The sequence below is a fragment of the Carassius gibelio genome, chromosome B25 (genome assembly GCF_023724105.1).
Source record: "Carassius gibelio isolate Cgi1373 ecotype wild population from Czech Republic chromosome B25, carGib1.2-hapl.c, whole genome shotgun sequence".
Classification (NCBI taxonomy): domain Eukaryota; kingdom Metazoa; phylum Chordata; class Actinopteri; order Cypriniformes; family Cyprinidae; genus Carassius; species Carassius gibelio.
The window spans coordinates 12,234,976-12,253,168 of NC_068420.1; the positions used below are offsets into that span (position 1 = coordinate 12,234,976).

At 35.8% G+C, this 18,193-nt stretch overlaps 4 protein-coding genes across 14 annotated transcripts; 2 read left to right on the forward strand and 2 right to left on the reverse strand.

Moving 5' to 3' along the window:
- Positions 1-69: 69 nt before the first annotated feature.
- On the reverse strand, positions 70-6,563 carry LOC128013886 (protein brawnin). Of its 4 annotated transcripts, none has more exons than XM_052597075.1 (3): positions 6,431-6,563; positions 546-705; positions 70-284 (listed from the first exon to the last, which is right to left on the reverse strand). In XM_052597075.1, exons 2-3 carry the CDS (start codon positions 651-653, stop codon positions 189-191), a joined length of 204 nt encoding a protein of 67 aa, XP_052453035.1. In that variant the 5' UTR covers positions 654-705; positions 6,431-6,563; the 3' UTR covers positions 70-188. The 4 variants fall into 4 exon arrangements, with proteins under 4 accessions (XP_052453035.1, XP_052453033.1, XP_052453034.1 ...); XM_052597073.1 differs by lacking the exon at positions 6,431-6,563 and adding an exon at positions 1,100-1,245; XM_052597074.1 differs by lacking the exon at positions 6,431-6,563 and adding an exon at positions 1,088-1,163.
- tdg.2 (thymine DNA glycosylase, tandem duplicate 2) lies at positions 1,596-5,499 on the forward strand. 3 transcript variants are annotated; one of them, XM_052597065.1, is made up of 11 exons: positions 1,596-1,735; positions 2,073-2,145; positions 2,354-2,535; positions 2,609-2,802; positions 3,804-3,873; positions 3,959-4,094; positions 4,444-4,526; positions 4,594-4,688; positions 4,767-4,938; positions 5,029-5,151; positions 5,229-5,499. In XM_052597065.1, the coding sequence occupies exons 1-11, from the start codon at positions 1,729-1,731 to the stop codon at positions 5,306-5,308; spliced, it is 1,215 nt and encodes a 404-aa protein (XP_052453025.1). In that variant the 5' UTR covers positions 1,596-1,728; the 3' UTR covers positions 5,309-5,499. The 3 variants fall into 3 exon arrangements, with proteins under 3 accessions (XP_052453025.1, XP_052453028.1, XP_052453026.1); XM_052597066.1 differs by having other exon boundaries at positions 1,654-1,735; positions 2,077-2,145; XM_052597068.1 differs by lacking the exon at positions 2,073-2,145 and having other exon boundaries at positions 1,650-1,735.
- A 196-nt stretch (positions 6,564-6,759) lies between the features above and the next one.
- Positions 6,760-15,463, forward strand: LOC128013882 (G/T mismatch-specific thymine DNA glycosylase-like). Of its 3 annotated transcripts, XM_052597062.1 has the most exons (11): positions 6,760-6,973; positions 7,561-7,621; positions 8,529-8,698; positions 8,808-9,043; positions 9,154-9,223; positions 13,276-13,411; positions 13,501-13,583; positions 13,657-13,751; positions 13,849-14,020; positions 14,105-14,245; positions 14,337-15,463. In XM_052597062.1, exons 2-11 carry the CDS (start codon positions 7,563-7,565, stop codon positions 14,471-14,473), a joined length of 1,299 nt encoding a protein of 432 aa, XP_052453022.1. In that variant the 5' UTR covers positions 6,760-6,973; positions 7,561-7,562; the 3' UTR covers positions 14,474-15,463. The 3 variants fall into 3 exon arrangements, with proteins under 3 accessions (XP_052453022.1, XP_052453023.1, XP_052453024.1); XM_052597063.1 differs by lacking the exon at positions 7,561-7,621; XM_052597064.1 differs by lacking the exon at positions 6,760-6,973 and having other exon boundaries at positions 7,588-7,621; positions 8,502-8,698.
- LOC128013885 (patatin-like phospholipase domain-containing protein 2) lies at positions 13,550-18,177 on the reverse strand. Of its 4 annotated transcripts, none has more exons than XM_052597072.1 (8): positions 17,905-18,177; positions 17,423-17,680; positions 17,269-17,334; positions 16,514-16,723; positions 16,383-16,443; positions 16,158-16,307; positions 15,943-16,063; positions 13,550-15,868 (listed from the first exon to the last, which is right to left on the reverse strand). In XM_052597072.1, the coding sequence occupies exons 2-8, from the start codon at positions 17,627-17,629 to the stop codon at positions 15,763-15,765; spliced, it is 921 nt and encodes a 306-aa protein (XP_052453032.1). In that variant the 5' UTR covers positions 17,630-17,680; positions 17,905-18,177; the 3' UTR covers positions 13,550-15,762. The 4 variants fall into 4 exon arrangements, with proteins under 4 accessions (XP_052453032.1, XP_052453031.1, XP_052453029.1 ...); XM_052597071.1 differs by having other exon boundaries at positions 17,423-17,672; positions 17,905-18,176; XM_052597069.1 differs by having other exon boundaries at positions 17,423-17,655; positions 17,905-18,175.
- Positions 18,178-18,193: the final 16 nt, after the last annotated feature.

An 18,193-nucleotide genomic window follows, 5' to 3' on the forward strand; every position in this document is an offset into this window, starting at 1 on the left:
CAAAGCTTAACTGTTACAGAGCAATGAGTTACAAAGTATGTTATATGATAAATAAAGACACAGTACAAGTTTGTATAAATTGCTTTATTCACAGAATAAAAAAAATGCAACATTTTAGTTAGGCTTCAAATTATTTTTTTCCTATCTATATGCGTGTATCTATTAGTTATGAATAACAAATCAACAGGTCATTGTTTCTGAGATGCTGCATCTGTCTGTCTGTCTTTCAAGCCGAGAAGCTCTGTTTGCAGTTCTCCAGGCTTCGGCGGGACCTCTGGAATGGTCTATAATGTTAGAAAAAAAAACATTGTTTATACTATACTTTGTTTATGGTCAACCAAAATGCACCCTGGATATATTTCTGGATATACTGAGAACAATTCATTGGTGTATGTAATTCAATCAATCAATCAATAAAGTCCCTACAGTTACATTACAAAAATAAAATGGGTGGCAAACTGCAATGTACATTTATAGATACATATCTAGGTAGCACAAACACCTAAACAAATAAAAAAAGCACAAAATCTGATTTGGAAACTTACTAAATCAGGACGGTAATACTGATGCACAACCTGTGCTCCAGCAAACATTGACAACACACTGGCTGCAAACATCCTCAGATATCTTGGCCACGATACACCTGCTGGCATCCTTTAAAGTCAGCTGGCTGACAAATGTTCTGAGAATTAAGAGAATTGTAACCTAAAGAAAGAAAAACGGTTTATTTCAATTGCCCTTCTAATTGCTCTGTTAATATTTAAATAGAAAGGAAATGTTGGGTAGTGTTTACCCATATAAACAATTAAATGATTTAATTACTATTTTAAACAACAGCACCAAATAATATTAATCATGTATACAATTCTGTCAAAAAAAAAAAAAACTTAAATAACGAACACGTAAGAATTTTAAGTGACACAAAAGTATTTTAGCAGTCAATTTAATCACCTCTTGCTATAAGGTCATTTCATCACAGCTAACGTTAGCTGTATTAAACGTAGCAGCAAATTAAGCATATGTGCGATTAAATAAAAGCAGTATTATAATACCCACTTTAAGATGGATACAATCTGGAGAGACATACCATTATACTAACCTTGTTACGTTACAATCGAAATAACATCACGACACGACACGACATTCGGCAGTAAAGGTTCTTGTTACATGTCTCACATGTTCGTTTTGTAAATCATTTTTTTCATAGGGGAGTGCTAAAATGTATGGTTTGTCGTAATTGCTCTAAGTAATGATAAGATAAAAATATTTGTTAAATTAGTACTTTTGTTTTTAAATGTATTTGAACATCGGGAATTCAAGCACGCCATAAGATGTGTTTCATAAAAAAATTGTATAAAGTGAAAAATGCGAACCCTCCTTTGAAAATAATGGTCGAGTCCAACAATGTGAAGCCAGCCATTAGAAATGTATTGTATAAAAGTATGGATTTAAATTCGGCACCAATAGTAGCTCGTATTAATGTTTTACCTTGTTCATTTCAAATCACCATCTTTAATAATTAGATTAAAAAAATAAAAGCTTTGAATCCAGAAACTATGTAACTATATCGTTTCACCCTGCATTGAGATAATGACTTTTATTTTGAATTTAGCCTTTACCTTTGTTGATATTTGTACTTACACCGGCTGCATTCATCATGTGTAGCATCGTTTAGCTTTTACTGCAGTAAAATACTCAAATGTGCCAGAAAAGGTCTGAAGAATATATATGGCAGGTAAGATTTATAATCCTAACGAAGAAAATTATATCTGTATTTGAAGAAACGAGTGATTTTAATGCTTGTATTCCGTCAATGGTCCACACACAGCACTTAGCTTATTGAGTGTAACGAGCTAGTTAGCTATATCCTACAGTTCTGCTCATAACAGAGGTAGAAGTTTTTGAAATATGTATGTTTTTAGATCAAATTAGTGTTTTAAATTATCCTGTGACGTTTAATTGATAAGCTAAGCATAATGAAAATAGGATAGTAGCAGAGGATTAAACAAAGGGAGGTGTGGTTTACCAGCTGGCATATCAGTAACATAAACATGAATATTAATCTATTAAAGTAAGACCACCAGTTAAGATGGAAGAAAGGCAGTATTCATCTCTGACGGCCGATATGGATTATCTTCAGTACTGGTGAGTTTGCCCAGCCCCAAAAGATCCCAAAAGAGTTGCTTTCTTATGTTTTAAATAAATGAGTGATGTGTATACCAACAAATGCTTTCAAAATGGGATATGAAGGTGTATGGTAAATGTGTAAACACTGACAAGAAAAAGATCAGATTATCGTCGTAGGTTTAGAAGTAAGTGCAGTGTCTTTGTCTTTGTAATTTTGTTTTCTCAGGTATCAAACCAATACTCAGCAGTACCAGGCAGAGCAGGTGCCACAGTACCACCAGATGCTTAATGCCGTCCAATACACAGAGAGACCTGTGGAGGACAAAATCATGACTGATCTTTCAGTGCATCAAGATCCATATCCGGATCAACCTCAACAGCATCATCAACTCTCTGCTCAACCACCAGGTATGAGCTTTTGCGTCCTCACGGTACATTTAACTGGGACGTTTCTGCAGCTTATTAAACATCTGGTTTGCAGCCCTTCCGACGACTCCAGCAAAAGGAAAGAAAAGGGGAAGGCCTCCAAAAGGTGAAGGAAAGGAGAGGACTGAAGCTGAAGAGTCTGCCAAGAAAGCAAAAAGGACGCTAGATCGGTTCAACGGGATGTCAGTGGAGGAAGTCATGGCTAAAAAGCTGCCAGACATCATCACACATAATCTTGACATGCTGATTGTAAGTTTCTGGTTTCTATGTCTTCTATAAATTAAGTGCATGTGTACAGTCCATATATATTTGGACACAGGCACAATGTTTCACAGCTGTTTCATGGACAGGCGTGGGCTGCTCTTTCATTATTCCTACATCATTTAAGCAGGTAAAAGGTCTGGAGTTGAGGTCTAAGTGTGCCATTTACATTTAGAAGCTGTTGCTGTGAACCCATGTCACATGGTCAAAGGAGCTCTCCATACAAATGAAACATTAGGGATGATTGGAGAAGGCTTGGAACAGCTCATGATCTAAAGCATTCAAGATCATCTGTGAAAAATGGTGGGAGCAGTGTGATGCCATGAGCGTGCATGGTTTCCAGTGGCACTTGGTTACTGGTGTTTACTGATGATGAGACAGAGGCAGCCGGATGAATTCTGAAGTGTACAGGGATATACTTTCTTCCCAGATTCAGTCAAATGCAGCAAAATTGATTGGATGGCACTTCATAGTACAAATGGACGTTGAACCAAAACGTACAGCAAAAGCAACCCAGGAGATTTTGAAGTTTAAAAAGTTGAATATTCTTAAATGGCCAAATCTTAAATGGATCTCAACCCGACTGAGCGGGCATTTGTGGCTTGCTGAAGACAAACTACAAGCAGAAAGACCCGGCAAAGCACAAAGGAGGAAACCCAGTCTCTGCTGATGTTCATGAGTTCCAGACTTGAGGCAGTCATTGTCCGCAAAGGATTCTCAACAAAATATTAACAATTAACATTTTATTTATAATTATATGGTCCAGTTACATTTGAGCCCCTGAAAATGGGGGGAGTGTCTATGTTTATATTTTTGTTCAACACCTTGAATTTTAATTTTTAATTCTGTTCTGATGACATACAGAGCTGAATATGTGTCTAAATATATATGAACCTAACTATTTTAAATGTATTTTTATTTATATATTCATAATTGTGGATTTTAAAATTAATCTGAATTAATACTTATTCTCAATGCTACTTTTACAGATCGGCATCAATCCTGGACTCTTGTCAGCCTACAAGGGAAGGCATTATCCAAATCCTGGGAACCACTTTTGTATGTTTTATGCAGCTTATTGTTTTTTTGTAAAGGAAGCTTATATTTATGCTCGTCTTTTAATTGTTTGTTGAATGTCTCATAGGGAAATGCCTGTTTCTTTCTGGGCTGACTGATGAACAGCTCAACCACATGCATGATCAGACGCTTCCTGAACGCTATGGCATTGGTTTCACAAATATGGTGGAGAGGACAACACCTGGGAGTAAAGACCTATCAAAGTAAGACTTTAACATTTACATGATCCGTGTGAAAGGTGTGGTCACATTTACGGTTATTCAGCTAAATTTTGCAAACAAATTTCAGTCATTTCATGTGAGGGTGAAAGATTTCCCCAAGCAGGTTTGTCAACATATTCAAGTGGCTTGGTTTTATAGGTGACTTCTGTGCGAGCAAAGCTTCATGCTTTGAGAAACTATTGACAACAGAGATTGGACCTTTTTGCAAAGTCTGAAACAAGGATAATTTCTCCAACATCTTGCTAATGAGACCACACCTTAAAAATAAGCTTTATGCCCAAGGAAGTGCGTGATATGAATACATTTGAATATCTTGAGTGTTGGTTTGCAGCAAAGAGATCCGTGAAGGTGGCCACCAGCTTCTGGAAAAGCTCCAGATGTACAGACCTTTAATCGCTGTGTTCAATGGAAAATGTAAGTCGTCGATTTGCTATTCTAAACACATATTTATGATGAAAGTTAATCCTGTTTGATATTTCAGGTATTTACGAAACATTTTGCAAGGAGATTTTCGGAGTAAAGGCAAAGAACTTAGAGTTCGGATTGCAGCCTTACAAAGTGCCGGAAACTGAGACGGTACGAGCTTCTTTCTTGATGGTTAAATGTTCCTGTTTATAGTTGCATATTGATTAGATATGAGCTTCTATTGTTCAGGTTTGCTATCTGATGCCATCATCAAGCCCACGCTGTGCCCAGTTTCCTCGTGCTCAGGACAAAGTGCACTTCTTCATCAAGTTAAAGGAGCTCAGGGATCAGATGAAGGGAGTGGTGAAGACTCAAGAGATCCAAGAGACAAGCTACACATTTGATCTGCCTCTGGCCAAAGGTGAAGACTTTCACAATTGAAAGCCGGTTTTGTTTTGTTCAAAAATAGAAGTTGTTAACCAGTCATGCCTTTTGTCATTGTTTATTCTAGAGGATGCCAAAAGACAGTCAATCAAAGAAGAGCAGCATGACCCTGGATATGAGGAGACTTGTGCCCATGGATCACAGCAGCACACACCGCAAGCATTTGGGGTCCATCCTTCGACAGACACAGGTTTATAAATATCGTGTGCGCAAAGAATATAAACAGTTTTGTGTTAGGTGCTTGTAATAATAGTCAAAATTCTTTAGACCAGGTACCGGACAACCGTTGGACAATGCAGCCGTTTGCAGACCAGATTCCAGACATCAGATGTAGCAACAGCAACTGAACAGCCTGAGAAAAGGACCAACTGAACTTTTTTTTAATTATTGTTTTATTTAAATTTTTTATGTGTTCTGCCTGTTTCTGAGTGATTGATTCGGAGTTGTTACCTGAATTATTTAATTTTTGTGATCTCAGTGCGTGAAAGCGTGAATGACTTTCTGATTGAGACATTTGTTAATTTTGTGCCTCTATTTTTATCCTTTTAAAGAAACTTCAGTCATAAACTACAGTTCAAAGGTTTGGGGTTAGTAAAAGAAATTAATACTTCTATTCAGCAAGTATGCATTTCAAACAAATACTGTTCATTTGAACACAAAAAAATGTTAAGCAGCATTGTTTTTTTCACTTGTCTACATTCAAAATAATAGGAAATGTTACTTGAGCAGCAAATCTTCATATAAGAATGATTTCTGAAGGATCATGTGAGACTGAAGACTGGAGTTACGATGCTGAAAATTCAGCTTTGCATCACTGGAATGGATTACATTTTAAAATATATTCATAAATATATTTTAAATTGTAATAATATTTCACAATATCACTGTTTTAACTGTATTTTGGGTCAAATAAATGCAGCCTTTGTGAGCATAAGAGACAACTTTCTTTAAAAAGAAATCTTACCCAGACTTTTGATTGGTAATGTGTATTCCCATTAGCTGAAGGTATGTGTTTTTGCGTGATATTTAAATGTTTTCACATTCACATGTTGTTGTTTTTTTTTTGTTTTTTTTTTTATATGAGTATTTCAGTGCAACAAATTCCTAATGGAATCCACGGCTGGACTCTGGAAGAGGTTTATCACTGTGCATGTCCTCAATGCATGGATTTATAGTAGTATTGCAGATGGCATGCTCAGTCCCAAGTTATGGTGCTTATTGAAAACAGATCACTCAATTTACCTCATTCTGAATGCTATTTTTAGACTTTTTAGAATTGTGTTTTGTTAATTTGCAATCAGTATGCATAACTGTTTAGTACCATGTATACCTGTTACATCATAACTATAATTATGTACTACGTATGTCACTTTGTAAGTTGTATTTTATGTTTTATATGTATGTATTACTAAGGGCCAAATAAAGCTATGTGTATTCGTTATTGTCACAATTAAAATTAAAATACATACCTTTCTAATACGTCTGAAATAAAAGCAGCTATAATGTTCGATGTTGAGAGATCAACGGAGAAATATATTTTGCAAAATGCAGATAGCAACAACCGAACTACGTATTTAACGTAGGTATTTAAGATCTTTATTTTGACGTTTGCTAAACAGGAAACGGGCGTATTTTATTTACTGAAGCGCAGCCAATAGGAAGCACGCTCTGAAGCGTTTAAATGTCACAGGAGACGGAGGTCATACTACTAACTTTAGAGGGGTGCAGTTTTTCATCTCCATGATGAATTTAAGATAAAACTAAAAGCCTTCGGTAGGTTTTTAGTTTTACATTTAAAATACTAAACATCAAAACGTAATTTCTGATTTTTTTGTTTCCTTTTTAAATATAATTTAAGAGACAGACGCCCCTAGTACTGGTGCTTTTGGTACGCTCCACTGTCAAATTGATTTCTCGCTGTTGGTCTCGTCTTTGTTGCTTTCACCGGTTTTGTTCCTAAAACGAGAAAAAACAACATTTCAGTGGATTATCGTTCTAATCATATCACAACGGTATGTATATATTTAACCAATAAACCTTAATTAGATTAATTACGCAATGTTAATGCATGTTATTCTGATAGAAGCGCTCTGCTCTGTTAGCTAGCGACCATCATTCATTGTGCTCAATGAATTTGCAGTATTGCCAGTATTAGCCGAACATGCTAACAGTAGCACATATGGTTTTTATGTTTATGTAAAATAAAAGGATCTTAGCCGTTTACCTGCATTTGTCCTTCTGAATTAATATGTAATTACTAAATTCAGATTAACGTAGTTTTCTTAGTACCGCAGTTTAAATTACTGGATGTGTCTAAATAGTAAGAGTGAGATGTTGGGTGTTTACGTGGAGTATGTTAACAAATCCAGATCACAGAACCTTTTCTGATCTGGTGTATACACTTAAGCCAGACTAGGCTGGATATGTTTTGATATTCACTTAATTTAAAAGTGCATTTACGTATAATTGAATCTTTTTATTATAAAACTATAAAATAGAAGTAAAAGGGGCTAGTTATAAATATTCTCCTGTGAGAATACCACTTGAAATTGCTGTTGAAATGAACACCAATATTGATTTATTTGAGTAAATCCTTTAGAGATGGATGAAAGGCTCTATGGATCTTTGCCTCATGCCCCCTCGGAATACCTCCAACAATGGTGAGTGTCCCCAAATGTCGTCGATTGGCGCCACGATTAATTACGATCCCACTGGTTTTCTTATGCTGTTATAATAACTATCAGCATTTTAGTTTGTTTTTGAATGCTACTAACCAGTCTGTACCGCCATGCACGAAACAAGCAACAATAACAAGTTACTGGCCGGCTTACATGAAGAAGAATCTGCCATGGTTTTGCCACTTGTGTTTGTTTTAAAAACTGATGTGTTCTTGCAATTATTAATGTGTTCTTTTTGCAGGGTTGCATTAATGACTTGACTTCTCAAGTGATTATAGTATAACTCAGTAACTCTTTATGGAAGTTGCACCTGCTTTAGATAAGACAATCTCCGATGTAAAGGAGATGCAGTTATTATGTTGAAGTGTCAGTTAAGTGATGTATAATTTCTAGTAATTTTAATGAGTATTTTCATTTTATATATTTATTTGAAGAAATATTACAAGCTTCATAGTCATTATAAAATATATTGTAGTTAAATAATAAATAAAAAAAATCATTAGTATTATCATGGCATTATATAAGTTTTTCAATCTACATGGTTGTGAATGTATTTAAATTTTTATATGTATGCAAAGGGGAATATGCGATCTAAATAGTTCCAAATGTATTTAATCTTTTTGTATTATTTAATTGATAAATGTTTTTCTTGTTAAGTGAAGGAATAATTATGCAAAGTTACTTTACCTGTAAACTCCATTGTTTTCTGTTAAATGCACAGTGTTGGGTTAATCATGACTTCACTACTTCGGTCCAGAATATTGGTCAAACCAATTAACAATCTCTATTTTGCATCTTATTAAACATGTGCTTTTAAAATTGACTTTTTTCTACAGAAGTCTAAGTTGGACTGACAACTCAGTCAGTCCCTGTTTCATTTCTGAACTAGGGTTCAGTCAGCTCAGCAGCATCTGCAGACCCTTCAGGCTCAGTATCCTCACATGGCTAACGGTAATGCTGGTTTTATGATGGAGGGACGCAGAGAAGATGGAGGCATGCAGCAGATGCCTGTACACCCAGAGGATGCCGCCCAACTGGAGCCTGCGGCTGCACAGAAAGGTAGTTATCCAGGAGTGTGTGTTTTCAAGCATTAGAACTGAGCTCAGCAGACTAAATTCATTCTCTCATGCTGCTTTTAGTCAAAGTTTTTGTTTTCCCCCCGTTTAAGCGCCTGCTAAAGGAAAGCGAGGAAGGCCAGCGAGCAAAGAACCTAAAGCCAAAGCCAAACCTGGACCCAAACCCAAAAAAGCCAAGGAGGCCCCATCAGCTGAAGGACAGGAGAAGATTGACGAAACCTTCAAGAAAGTCAAGAGGAAAGTCGATCGCTTTAAGGGCATGTCGGAGGAGGAAGTCATGAAGAAAACACTGCCTGACATTCTTATCCCCAATCTGGACTATGTCATTGTAAGTTTGTATGGCTTTTCTCTGAAGTTGCCTTGTAACAATGAAGAATGTTAAACCAAAGATGGCATTGAACCCAAATGACTGAAATGAATCTTATTTTTATGATACAGATCGGAATTAATCCAGGGTTGATGGCGGCCTACATTGGAAGATGGTTTCCTGGACCAGGAAACCATTTTTGTAAGTAGACAACAATTCTACTCTTCTCTATTGATATATTATGGTTTAATGTAAAAGAGATTTTGTTGTTGGTCTATTACTTATTTTATTTATATAATTGCTATTATAAATCTATGGTAGGGCTGTCATATCGATTAATTGCATCCAGAATAAGTTTTAGTTTACATGATATGTATATTTATATGTGCAATGTGCATGCATAAATGCACACGCATGTATTTATATATTTAAGAAATATGAATTGTATATTCATATAATATAAATCATATATATAAATATGAGTATATACACACATGCACATTTCTTAAATCTATACATGTATGTGTGTGCATTTATATATATTTATACATGTACACATGCCATGTAAACAAAAACTTTTATTTTGGATGCGATTAATCAAATATTCATATTTAGTCGTGTTTAATATATTAATATCAAAGGTTGTTTACAAATATAAAAAGAGATTCTAAAGGTTAATATGTTGATTTATATAAATAAAATATTCTAATATTAAAGAAATTATTCAAGAACAAATATTATAAAGACCTTTTATTCATAATTTTTAAAAGAAATTGTTCAAAACGGTTATGTTGACATTATTATCTTTCAGTATAGAGGTATTTTATATTATGTCTTTATTAATATAATATTATACTTCTATGCTATTAGTATTGTTATTATTAGTATTATTAATAAATTAATATTAAATTATTTTAACACTAGCACTACCGGAATTCTATAACTACTAGAACTGCCAATAGCGGTCATTTTGACTGTTCATACCAGACAGCAGTGAATGTCATTTTTGTCATGTTATATTTACTTCAAAGCTTCTATGGTCATGTTTTATGAAAAATGTGGGGTAATTTAAGCATACATGATATAATATGTTCGTGATATTATTGTGTAAGAGCTACTAGACCTCCCACAAAAGTGCATGCCGCAATTTGCTTTCCGCAATTTGCATCCGGCAAGCTGGAGATCAAAGTTTTTCACCGCAGTTAAAATGTTGTTTTTGAAAGTCAAAATGTCAACAAATATAAAATGAAGCAGAATTTTTTGTTAGATAAAAACATATTGTGAATTTTGGAAATAATTACATCTGTCTTTATTCAATACATTTGGCTTTTGGAGTTTACAATGCTTTAGCATTATCGGAAATGTTTGGACCACACGAATCGGAAACAATTTTATGCAGCCCCTAATGAAATCTAGAATGAATAAATAGTTCTGTTATATTAGGACAGATAATAAACTCTGAATCACTCTCAGAATCAGTGTCAGACAAACTGTCAAGAGACCAAGAGACATCGCTCTCTGCTCCTCCATCAGACTCTGCATCATCAATGTTCTCAAGCAAGGATAAAACCTCAGTGACAGTCATTTTCTTTCTTGTTGCCATTTTGATGGTAAAGCTAAGTTTTAGCTTAGCAAAAGCATACAAAACTGCCAGAGAAAGGTTGCTAGGCAACAGCTACGCACATCTTTAACGGTGGGAAAAAGCGCTGAGGAGATACAACGCCTGTAAATATGTGCGGTCAAATTTACCGCTATGGCCATTCAAGGTAGAAATACTCAGAACTCTTTTGTGTTTTGTAATTTTAATAAAATAACAATGTTAAAATAAAATTTACATTAATTTAAGAAAAGTCATGGAACTGTAGTAATATGGGTTTTATTTCAACAAAGTTATTACATTGCAAATCTTTAAAACGGTCAAAATGACTGCCTTGGTAATTCTAGTGTTAAAGTGGTTGCACAAATATAATAATATTTTATTAATATAATCATTACAGAAACATTATAAAATAACATTTATTATGTTTCAAAATACTTTAATATAAAATAACCTAATTAATTATGCAGCATAATATATATATATATATATATATATATATATATATATATATATATATATATATATATATATATATATATATTAGGGGTGTAACGGTTCACAAAATTCACGGTTCGGTTCGGTTCAATACACTGATGTCACGGTTCGGTTCGGTACGGTTCGGTACGTTTTAGATACAGCAAAAAGAAAAAATTGGCAGATAAATTTCCTTGATTTTTTAAAAAATGTTTTATTTATTAAAACTAACAAAGTATGTGTTTTTTTTTACATTGAACAATGATGGAGCTATTCTTTACCCATCTTCTATGGTGTTTTCTTAGCAGCATACTGTATAAAACAAAAATAGCTCCTTATAAATTTTTTTTTTTTAAATTAAATGTAATATTGTTGTAGTGGTTATGAACAAATACAAAGATGTAACTCTTTTTATATGGAACTCTATAACTCTTTATATTGAGTGTGTTTTTACTCAGTTGGTTCTCTATTTGGGCTTATGTTTTTTGGAACAAAGCAGGAATTACGGTCTGTCTGAAATGGGCTCGTGAAGGAATATTGTAATGGGGCTCAATTACATTAAGCATGTTCTTAAAACCTGCGTTTTCCACTACAGAGTAAGGTCTCATATCCGCGGCTATAACGTAAATGCACCATTCGCTGCGGTGATGTCCGTATACGGAGCCCGGGACGTCACCTGTAGGAGAAAAAAAAGCAATCCGTGGCGACGGTTTTGCAATCCGTCCCCTCAGTTTATAAACCGTACTCACGAATTCATAAACTGTTCACTCGATTTAACAAATCGTGCCCACGGATTAACAAACCGTGCCCACGAATTTCCAATCCGTGCACTTAGATTTTGTAAACCGTACCCTCGGTTTTTGAATCCGTACCCACGAATTCATAATCCGTGCGCACGCTTTCGCAATCCGTTCCCTCGGATTTGTAAACCGTACTCACGGATTCATGCAGCAAACTCCTACGTGTTAACATACAGTTTTATTGAATATTATTATGTGGAATAGGTTTACAGCAAAGTGTCTTAAGTGATTCTCTATCAAGTGTAGTACGAGGTGGAATACAAAGATTTAATAAGAAAGATCCGCATTAAAATCTTGTTCAATTGCTGATAATCTATAATAGCACTTGATTATTATTGTGCAATAAACCTGGCATTGTGACTGACTCTGGAGTAATTTTTTCCTCTTTTGTAAGTTATTTTGGATAAAAGATTCTTATGCATAACCTGTTTAATAATATATAATAATGATACAAATAAAAATAAAGTTATTTTTTATAATTTTAATTTGTAGGCTAAATAAATGAGTACAAGACAGTAAAAATATTTGTCATAAAATAATTTGTGAATTGCTTTATTTTTAAATAACCTTTGGACAGTTTTGGAAATGCTTGTGTACAATTCTTTCTTAACATGAAGACTTATTTTTGTGATTTTATTATACTAAGCTCCACCCACCTCACCCCACCTGCCGGAGTTAGATGCACGCACGGACTGTAAAATGCGTGTCAGTTTTCAAATCCGAGGGAACGGATTGCGAAAGCGTGCGCACGGATTATGAATTCGTGGGTACGGATTCAAAAACCGAGGGTATGGTTTACACAATCTAAACGCACGGACTGGGAATTCGTGGGCACGGTTTGTTAATCCTGGGTACGATTTGTTAAACCGAGTGAACAGTTTATTAATTCATGAGCACGGTTTATAAACTGAGGGGACGGATTGCAAAACCGTCGCCACGGATTGATGTTTTTTCTCTCCTACAGGTGACGTGCGGGGCTCCGTACCGAGCCTTCAGCGCGTACTGAGTGAGCGAGCGCCTGACTGAGTAGCCTAACATAAACATATAAGTTGGTGTTTTTTTTTCTTCGGGGGTGTCAGGGGCATTGCCTGTTACGTCGTTTGGGTTATTGGGCTACCTTGTTGAACGCATAACATTATATTTCACACACCTTTTTTATTTTCCAAATTTAATTAATTAGTCCAACGAACCGTTCGGTACATAATGCGTACCGCGTACCGAACCGAAAGCCTCGTACCGAACGGTTCAATACGAATACGCGTATCGTTACACCCCTAATATATATATATATATATCTGTAATATATTAATTTTAAAAAATGTTTTAAAATCTCTAATCTTTCAATGATTAAACTAGAAGCGTTCTTGTCAATCTTTTAGGGAAGTGTCTGTTCCTGTCTGGATTCACAGAGAAGCTGCTAAATCACATGGATGATCAGAGTTTGCCTGAGAAATACAGCATCGGCTTCACAAATATGGTAGCGAGGGCGACACCGGGAAGCAAAGATCTCTCTAGGTGTGTTAGATTGTCACTCCACTTTCATTCTTTACTGGAAATAGTGATGTTCCTCTCATCTAAGCTGTTTTACTCATCACCTTCTGCAGCAAGGAGCTTCGAGAAGGTGGTAAAATCTTAGTGGAAAAGATAAAGAAATTCAAGCCACTCATAGCAGTTTTTAATGGAAAATGTAAGTATTCGAACACAAGTACAGAATGCAAACAGATATGAAGGTGTGCATTTAACAATATCTCTTGTTTTAGGTATATATGAAATGTTCTGTAGGGAGATATTTGGGAAGAAGCCAAAAACACTTGAATTTGGCCTACAGCCTCACAGGGTTCCTGACTCTGAGACGGTAAAATGAAATAAAAACACATTTTTGGTTCACCTCATGAAAAAAGCTACTTTTGGTCAGATATGAGTCATATGCTGTAAATAACTGTTTTCTGTAGGCGTTGTACCTGATGCCCTCCTCCAGCGCCCGCTGTGCTCAGTTCCCACGTGCTCAGGACAAAGTGCATTTTTACATCAAGCTGAGAGAGCTCCGAGATCAGCTGAAGGGTGTTGCAAAGCCCAAGGAGATCGAAGAAGTCAACTACTCATTTGATCTCGGCCTGGCCAAAGGTACAAGCAGACCGATTATGATTGCCCTCCTGATGTACACAATTATACACAGTACTTGACCACTTTCTTTCTTCTGTCTTACAGAGGACGCTAAGAGGATGGCTATCAAGGAAGAGCAGTATGATCCTGGTTATGAGACCGCTTTCGGAGGAGCATATGGAGAACTCGTACCTGAAGGAGGCCAAAGCAATGGATATTGTAGCTTCTCCACATCTGAGGAGAAAGGTTGGTACCATCTTTCTTCTGTGGAACTTTTTGTCCATACAGTGGAAGTCAAAGGGGTCTTCAGATGCTACAAACCAATTTTTTGTTCCAGCTGACACAGTGGAGAAGGCGCCTACGGATCCAAACGCGGTCGGACAGGTTCAGGACGGACAGTGGATGACGCAGTCTTTTGCCGATCAGATCCCAGCCATCGGCAGCTCCTCTCAAGCCCAAAGCTGGGGTGTATGAGGAAGGAGCGTTCTCAGGGACTTCAGACGAAGCCTGTCGGTTCCTGTGCTCTTCCAGAGATGCTGTGCCTTTTATCTTCTCTCAGTCCAATCCAGGAGTCTTTTGGGGCATTGGTTTCTTTCTCCTGTGCGTTGCTGTGACAAGTCTGTTACGTTATAATTTCAGGACCGATTTGAGGAGATTACAGTATCATGGAAGGTGGCCCAACTTGCACAAGGAGAATCCAATGGCTGCTGTGTTTTTAAAGAAACTGTACCTCTAAACTTCAATTTGGGGGCGTTTGACATCTCAAATGCCTCTTTATTAAAGAAAAGAACAGTTTTTACTATGAATTTCAATTAGACCTTTTAGGAATTAGCATTTCTATGGAACTGGAGAATATACTCATCTTTTACTTTAGTGGTTTATAGTCATTGACGTTATTTTCGGTAGTTTAGTGTACGAGGTTCTGAGCACTGGTTTATTGCATTATGCGATTTCAGGGACTGATACTTGATTTGTTCATAAGGAGCACTCACTATTATATCATTTGATATTTTAGATGGGATGTATTGTTTGCTTATGTAGTAAAATTTTAAGTGTAACTACCCAAATCTTTTTAAAGTTCACATTTTAAACATAATATCTGTGAGGATAACATTTAAATAATGTTTTGATACTATCATAATGTGACAAATGAGGTCTTTTTACATGTTGGAAGGACTTCTATGAACTTCTGTGGTGCCACTGCAAGACTGTACATTGAAGATATCTTTAAATGTGTTCCTTATGAGGAAGCATCAGCATCACGGTTTAAGAAATGTATACAACCACCTCTCCGCCTTCAGTACTGTAAAATACAACACAGTATGACTGTTTATATAAGGGAAATAATCCTAAACATGCCAGAATTTATGGATTTATCCACATGCTTTTAATTGGTGCTACTATTTTTTACCCTTTCTGTATACTTGATTATCTTGTTTGTTCATTAAAATACACTTATGCTAATTCATACTTGTAAATTTATTTCCATATTAGTATTAGATATTATATTTTAGTGAGACAAAACTTGTAAACTGTAAACAAAAGGTAGGTCTTTAATTTTGAGGCAATTTAGGTAAGTTAAAGTGGTGTGATTACATAAAAATTGGTTATTGAAACCTTTTTATACAAAATAATTACACAGTGTATGTAAGAAGACGTGGTGCTGGTGAAGAGTTGGATATTTCTGAATGCGTAAACAACGGAAGGCAGAAATTCTTGTTTAGGGACTTCACACTTAATATTTGGATTATTATGTAATATCTTTAAAACCTTGAGAAAGCATTCTTCAATATTTGTCCAGTTATTCTCATTACCATCTGCCACATCCACAGCAGATATGACCACATCTCTGGAGTGTACTCAACAAGCCTAAAAAAGAGTCTGGGTCTTAGCATGAAATCAGACTTTGATATTTCAATCGTACTCATTTTTAACATGTATACCTTAAAAGCATTATGTATGCCATCTCCACTGGCAAAATGCACCACATTAGACAGTAAACCAGCTTCACTGAGAGAGAACATCTTAATTCTTCGTCCTCGCTCATGCTAGCCTTACAAAATACTGGAGAAAGTGAAAAATACATCAATTTTTTTCTCATACAATCTTTTAGATTTACTGGTTCATTGGGTTGGATGCAAGTTATTTGTTGTCTTACCTTTTTTGATGGACTCTGGAAGGATATTTTTTGAATTCCCAGTCACTCTTAATTTGTTATCACTAATATATTTCTCAGATGTTGGAATATTCTTCCATTCATCTATTAGGGTCAGCTCTGACAGCGACGATGTGAGCTTCAGGAGTTCTGCTAAACAATATTAGATCTTAACAACCACACAATTACACCAAATACCATCTTCAAGAAGAGTGTGAGGCAACTCACCATTCTCTTTTAAAAAAAGGAAAGCATCCTTATATCCATTTTGACACATCTCAGCCAAGACCTTACGAAACACCACAACAAGGTTATGTGGGCCTAAGTGTGTTTTTGAAAATCAAGTATTCAAAATGTACCTCTGCTTCTGGAGGAAAAAACGCAATGACCACTCGGTGTGCGTTAATGAAGTTGATGTGTATGCTGACGTTATTGTAGTATATGTCATGAAAGTAAAAAGGGTTGCCATAAGGACTGATGTCACTTTCTCCAGAGAAGGGCGAGATGGTGATTGTGTTCCTTAGACCAGAGAACGGCATGTTATCACTCAATGCTCCGTCTACATACCTCTGAAAACAGATAAGATGGGGAAAAAATTTAAAAATGGTGAAAACTTTAATTTAGCATTTCTAATAACTAACTAAATAAAATAGAATTAATTAGAAAATAATATAATCTTGAAAAAAAAAAAAAAAAAAGTACATCGAGGTAGCACAGACTGTTTTCATTTACACGGAGCTAGTCGCCTCTCGTTGAGGTCAAATAATTTTGGTTATGCTCAACCAAGTCTGAATAATTATGGATATTTTTGCAAATGTGTTCATTTACCTTGTTTGGTTGTAATTTTGTTGCAATAAATGAAAAAAAAAATCGTTGAGGTCACATGACCAGGAGAAACTTTCTCAGTCTTATCCTTTCTTTTTTTTTTTTTTTTTATCTCGGCAGCCTTTTCGACACTTTATTTTGCAAATATGAGCGTAGACTTCAAAAAAAAAAAAAAGTTAATTAATAAACGAATAAAATATCAGTAAGAGAGCATTGATTTAAAAAACTGACTATTATTGCGAATGTATCATCAAAATATACAGTCAAACGGCTGTGTTTGGCTACATACTATTCCATGATATCTTGGAGGTATCACACCACAGTACAGTGGATAAAAGCAGCTACAAATCAGAGCCTGCAGACAGAGAGCAAAGTGTAAATCATAAATCCTCTTTAACACTTATCTATTCATAATGCAGGAAACAAAAGGTAGTTGAGTTCACCTGAACGAGATCTTCTTTACTGTCAAACTCAGACACCAGCACATTTGTCCCATCTGACACTCGTGTGAGTGACACAAACAGCCGTCCACTGGCGAGCAGGTGGGCATCATCGGGCAGGTCACGATTTAGGAAGTGTCGTACTATCTTAAGCAGGTTGAAGGAGGGATGCACAGCCCCCAGAGTGCCTCTCCGAGCCTCTCGAGACATTTCCAGCAAATTTTCACAGGATTTGGCTTCAAAATGTAATTTTCTTTAGGTCTACCAACATCAATCAATGTAATAGTCATCAAAATTAATGAAATAGGGGGTTTTCTACCATTAATGAGTCTTCTGAATTATGTTCAGACTATTCACTATCATTTAACAGTGAATGTGAAAGAACTATCTTTTGGATTAATGACAAATGCCTTCAACACACCTTATTTGTTGTCTTTTACAATTTGTGGGAAGTTTTTAAACTAGAAATGATTGTTGAAACATACCTGGAGACATTTGGCATACTAGCATTGCACCCATGAGAGCCCCAGATGAAGCCCCACAAATCCTCTTCACCTCTTTAAGGAAAAAAGGGGCCCGCTCAGATAAACAGCCATAGACTCCACAGTAGTAAGCCATCAGAAATCCACAGCCAGCGAAAGAGATATTCCATTCTTTAGCAGATTCCTGCATATTCTTCAACATATGGATCCCTGAGGTTATGCAGTGCAAGTGTGATGCATAACAGCGAGTCCAAAGGAAGGTCAGTCATTAGCACTGATAGTATCTGGCAAC

Coding starts and splice junctions, on each gene's coding strand:
- LOC128013886 (XM_052597075.1), bottom strand. CDS start 653: ATGCCAGCAGGTGTATCGTGGCCAAGATATCTGAGGATGTTTGCAGCC. Junction 285..545: donor AGTATTACCGTCCTGATTTA/GTAAGTTTCCAA, acceptor CTAACATTATAG/ACCATTCCAGAGGTCCCGCC.
- tdg.2 (XM_052597065.1), top strand. Junction 2,803..3,803: donor ATAATCTTGACATGCTGATT/GTAAGTTTCTGG, acceptor CTACTTTTACAG/ATCGGCATCAATCCTGGACT. Junction 4,095..4,443: donor GGGAGTAAAGACCTATCAAA/GTAAGACTTTAA, acceptor GTTGGTTTGCAG/CAAAGAGATCCGTGAAGGTG.
- LOC128013882 (XM_052597062.1), top strand. CDS start 7,563: ATGGATGAAAGGCTCTATGGATCTTTGCCTCATGCCCCCTCGGAATAC. Junction 7,622..8,528: donor TCGGAATACCTCCAACAATG/GTGAGTGTCCCC, acceptor TTTCTGAACTAG/GGTTCAGTCAGCTCAGCAGC. Junction 13,412..13,500: donor GGAAGCAAAGATCTCTCTAG/GTGTGTTAGATT, acceptor CACCTTCTGCAG/CAAGGAGCTTCGAGAAGGTG.
- LOC128013885 (XM_052597069.1), bottom strand. CDS start 18,103: ATGTTGAAGAATATGCAGGAATCTGCTAAAGAATGGAATATCTCTTTC. Junction 17,656..17,904: donor AGTATGCCAAATGTCTCCAG/GTATGTTTCAAC, acceptor TACATTTTGAAG/CCAAATCCTGTGAAAATTTG. Junction 16,724..17,268: donor CTCCAAGATATCATGGAATA/GTATGTAGCCAA, acceptor ATCTGTTTTCAG/AGGTATGTAGACGGAGCATT.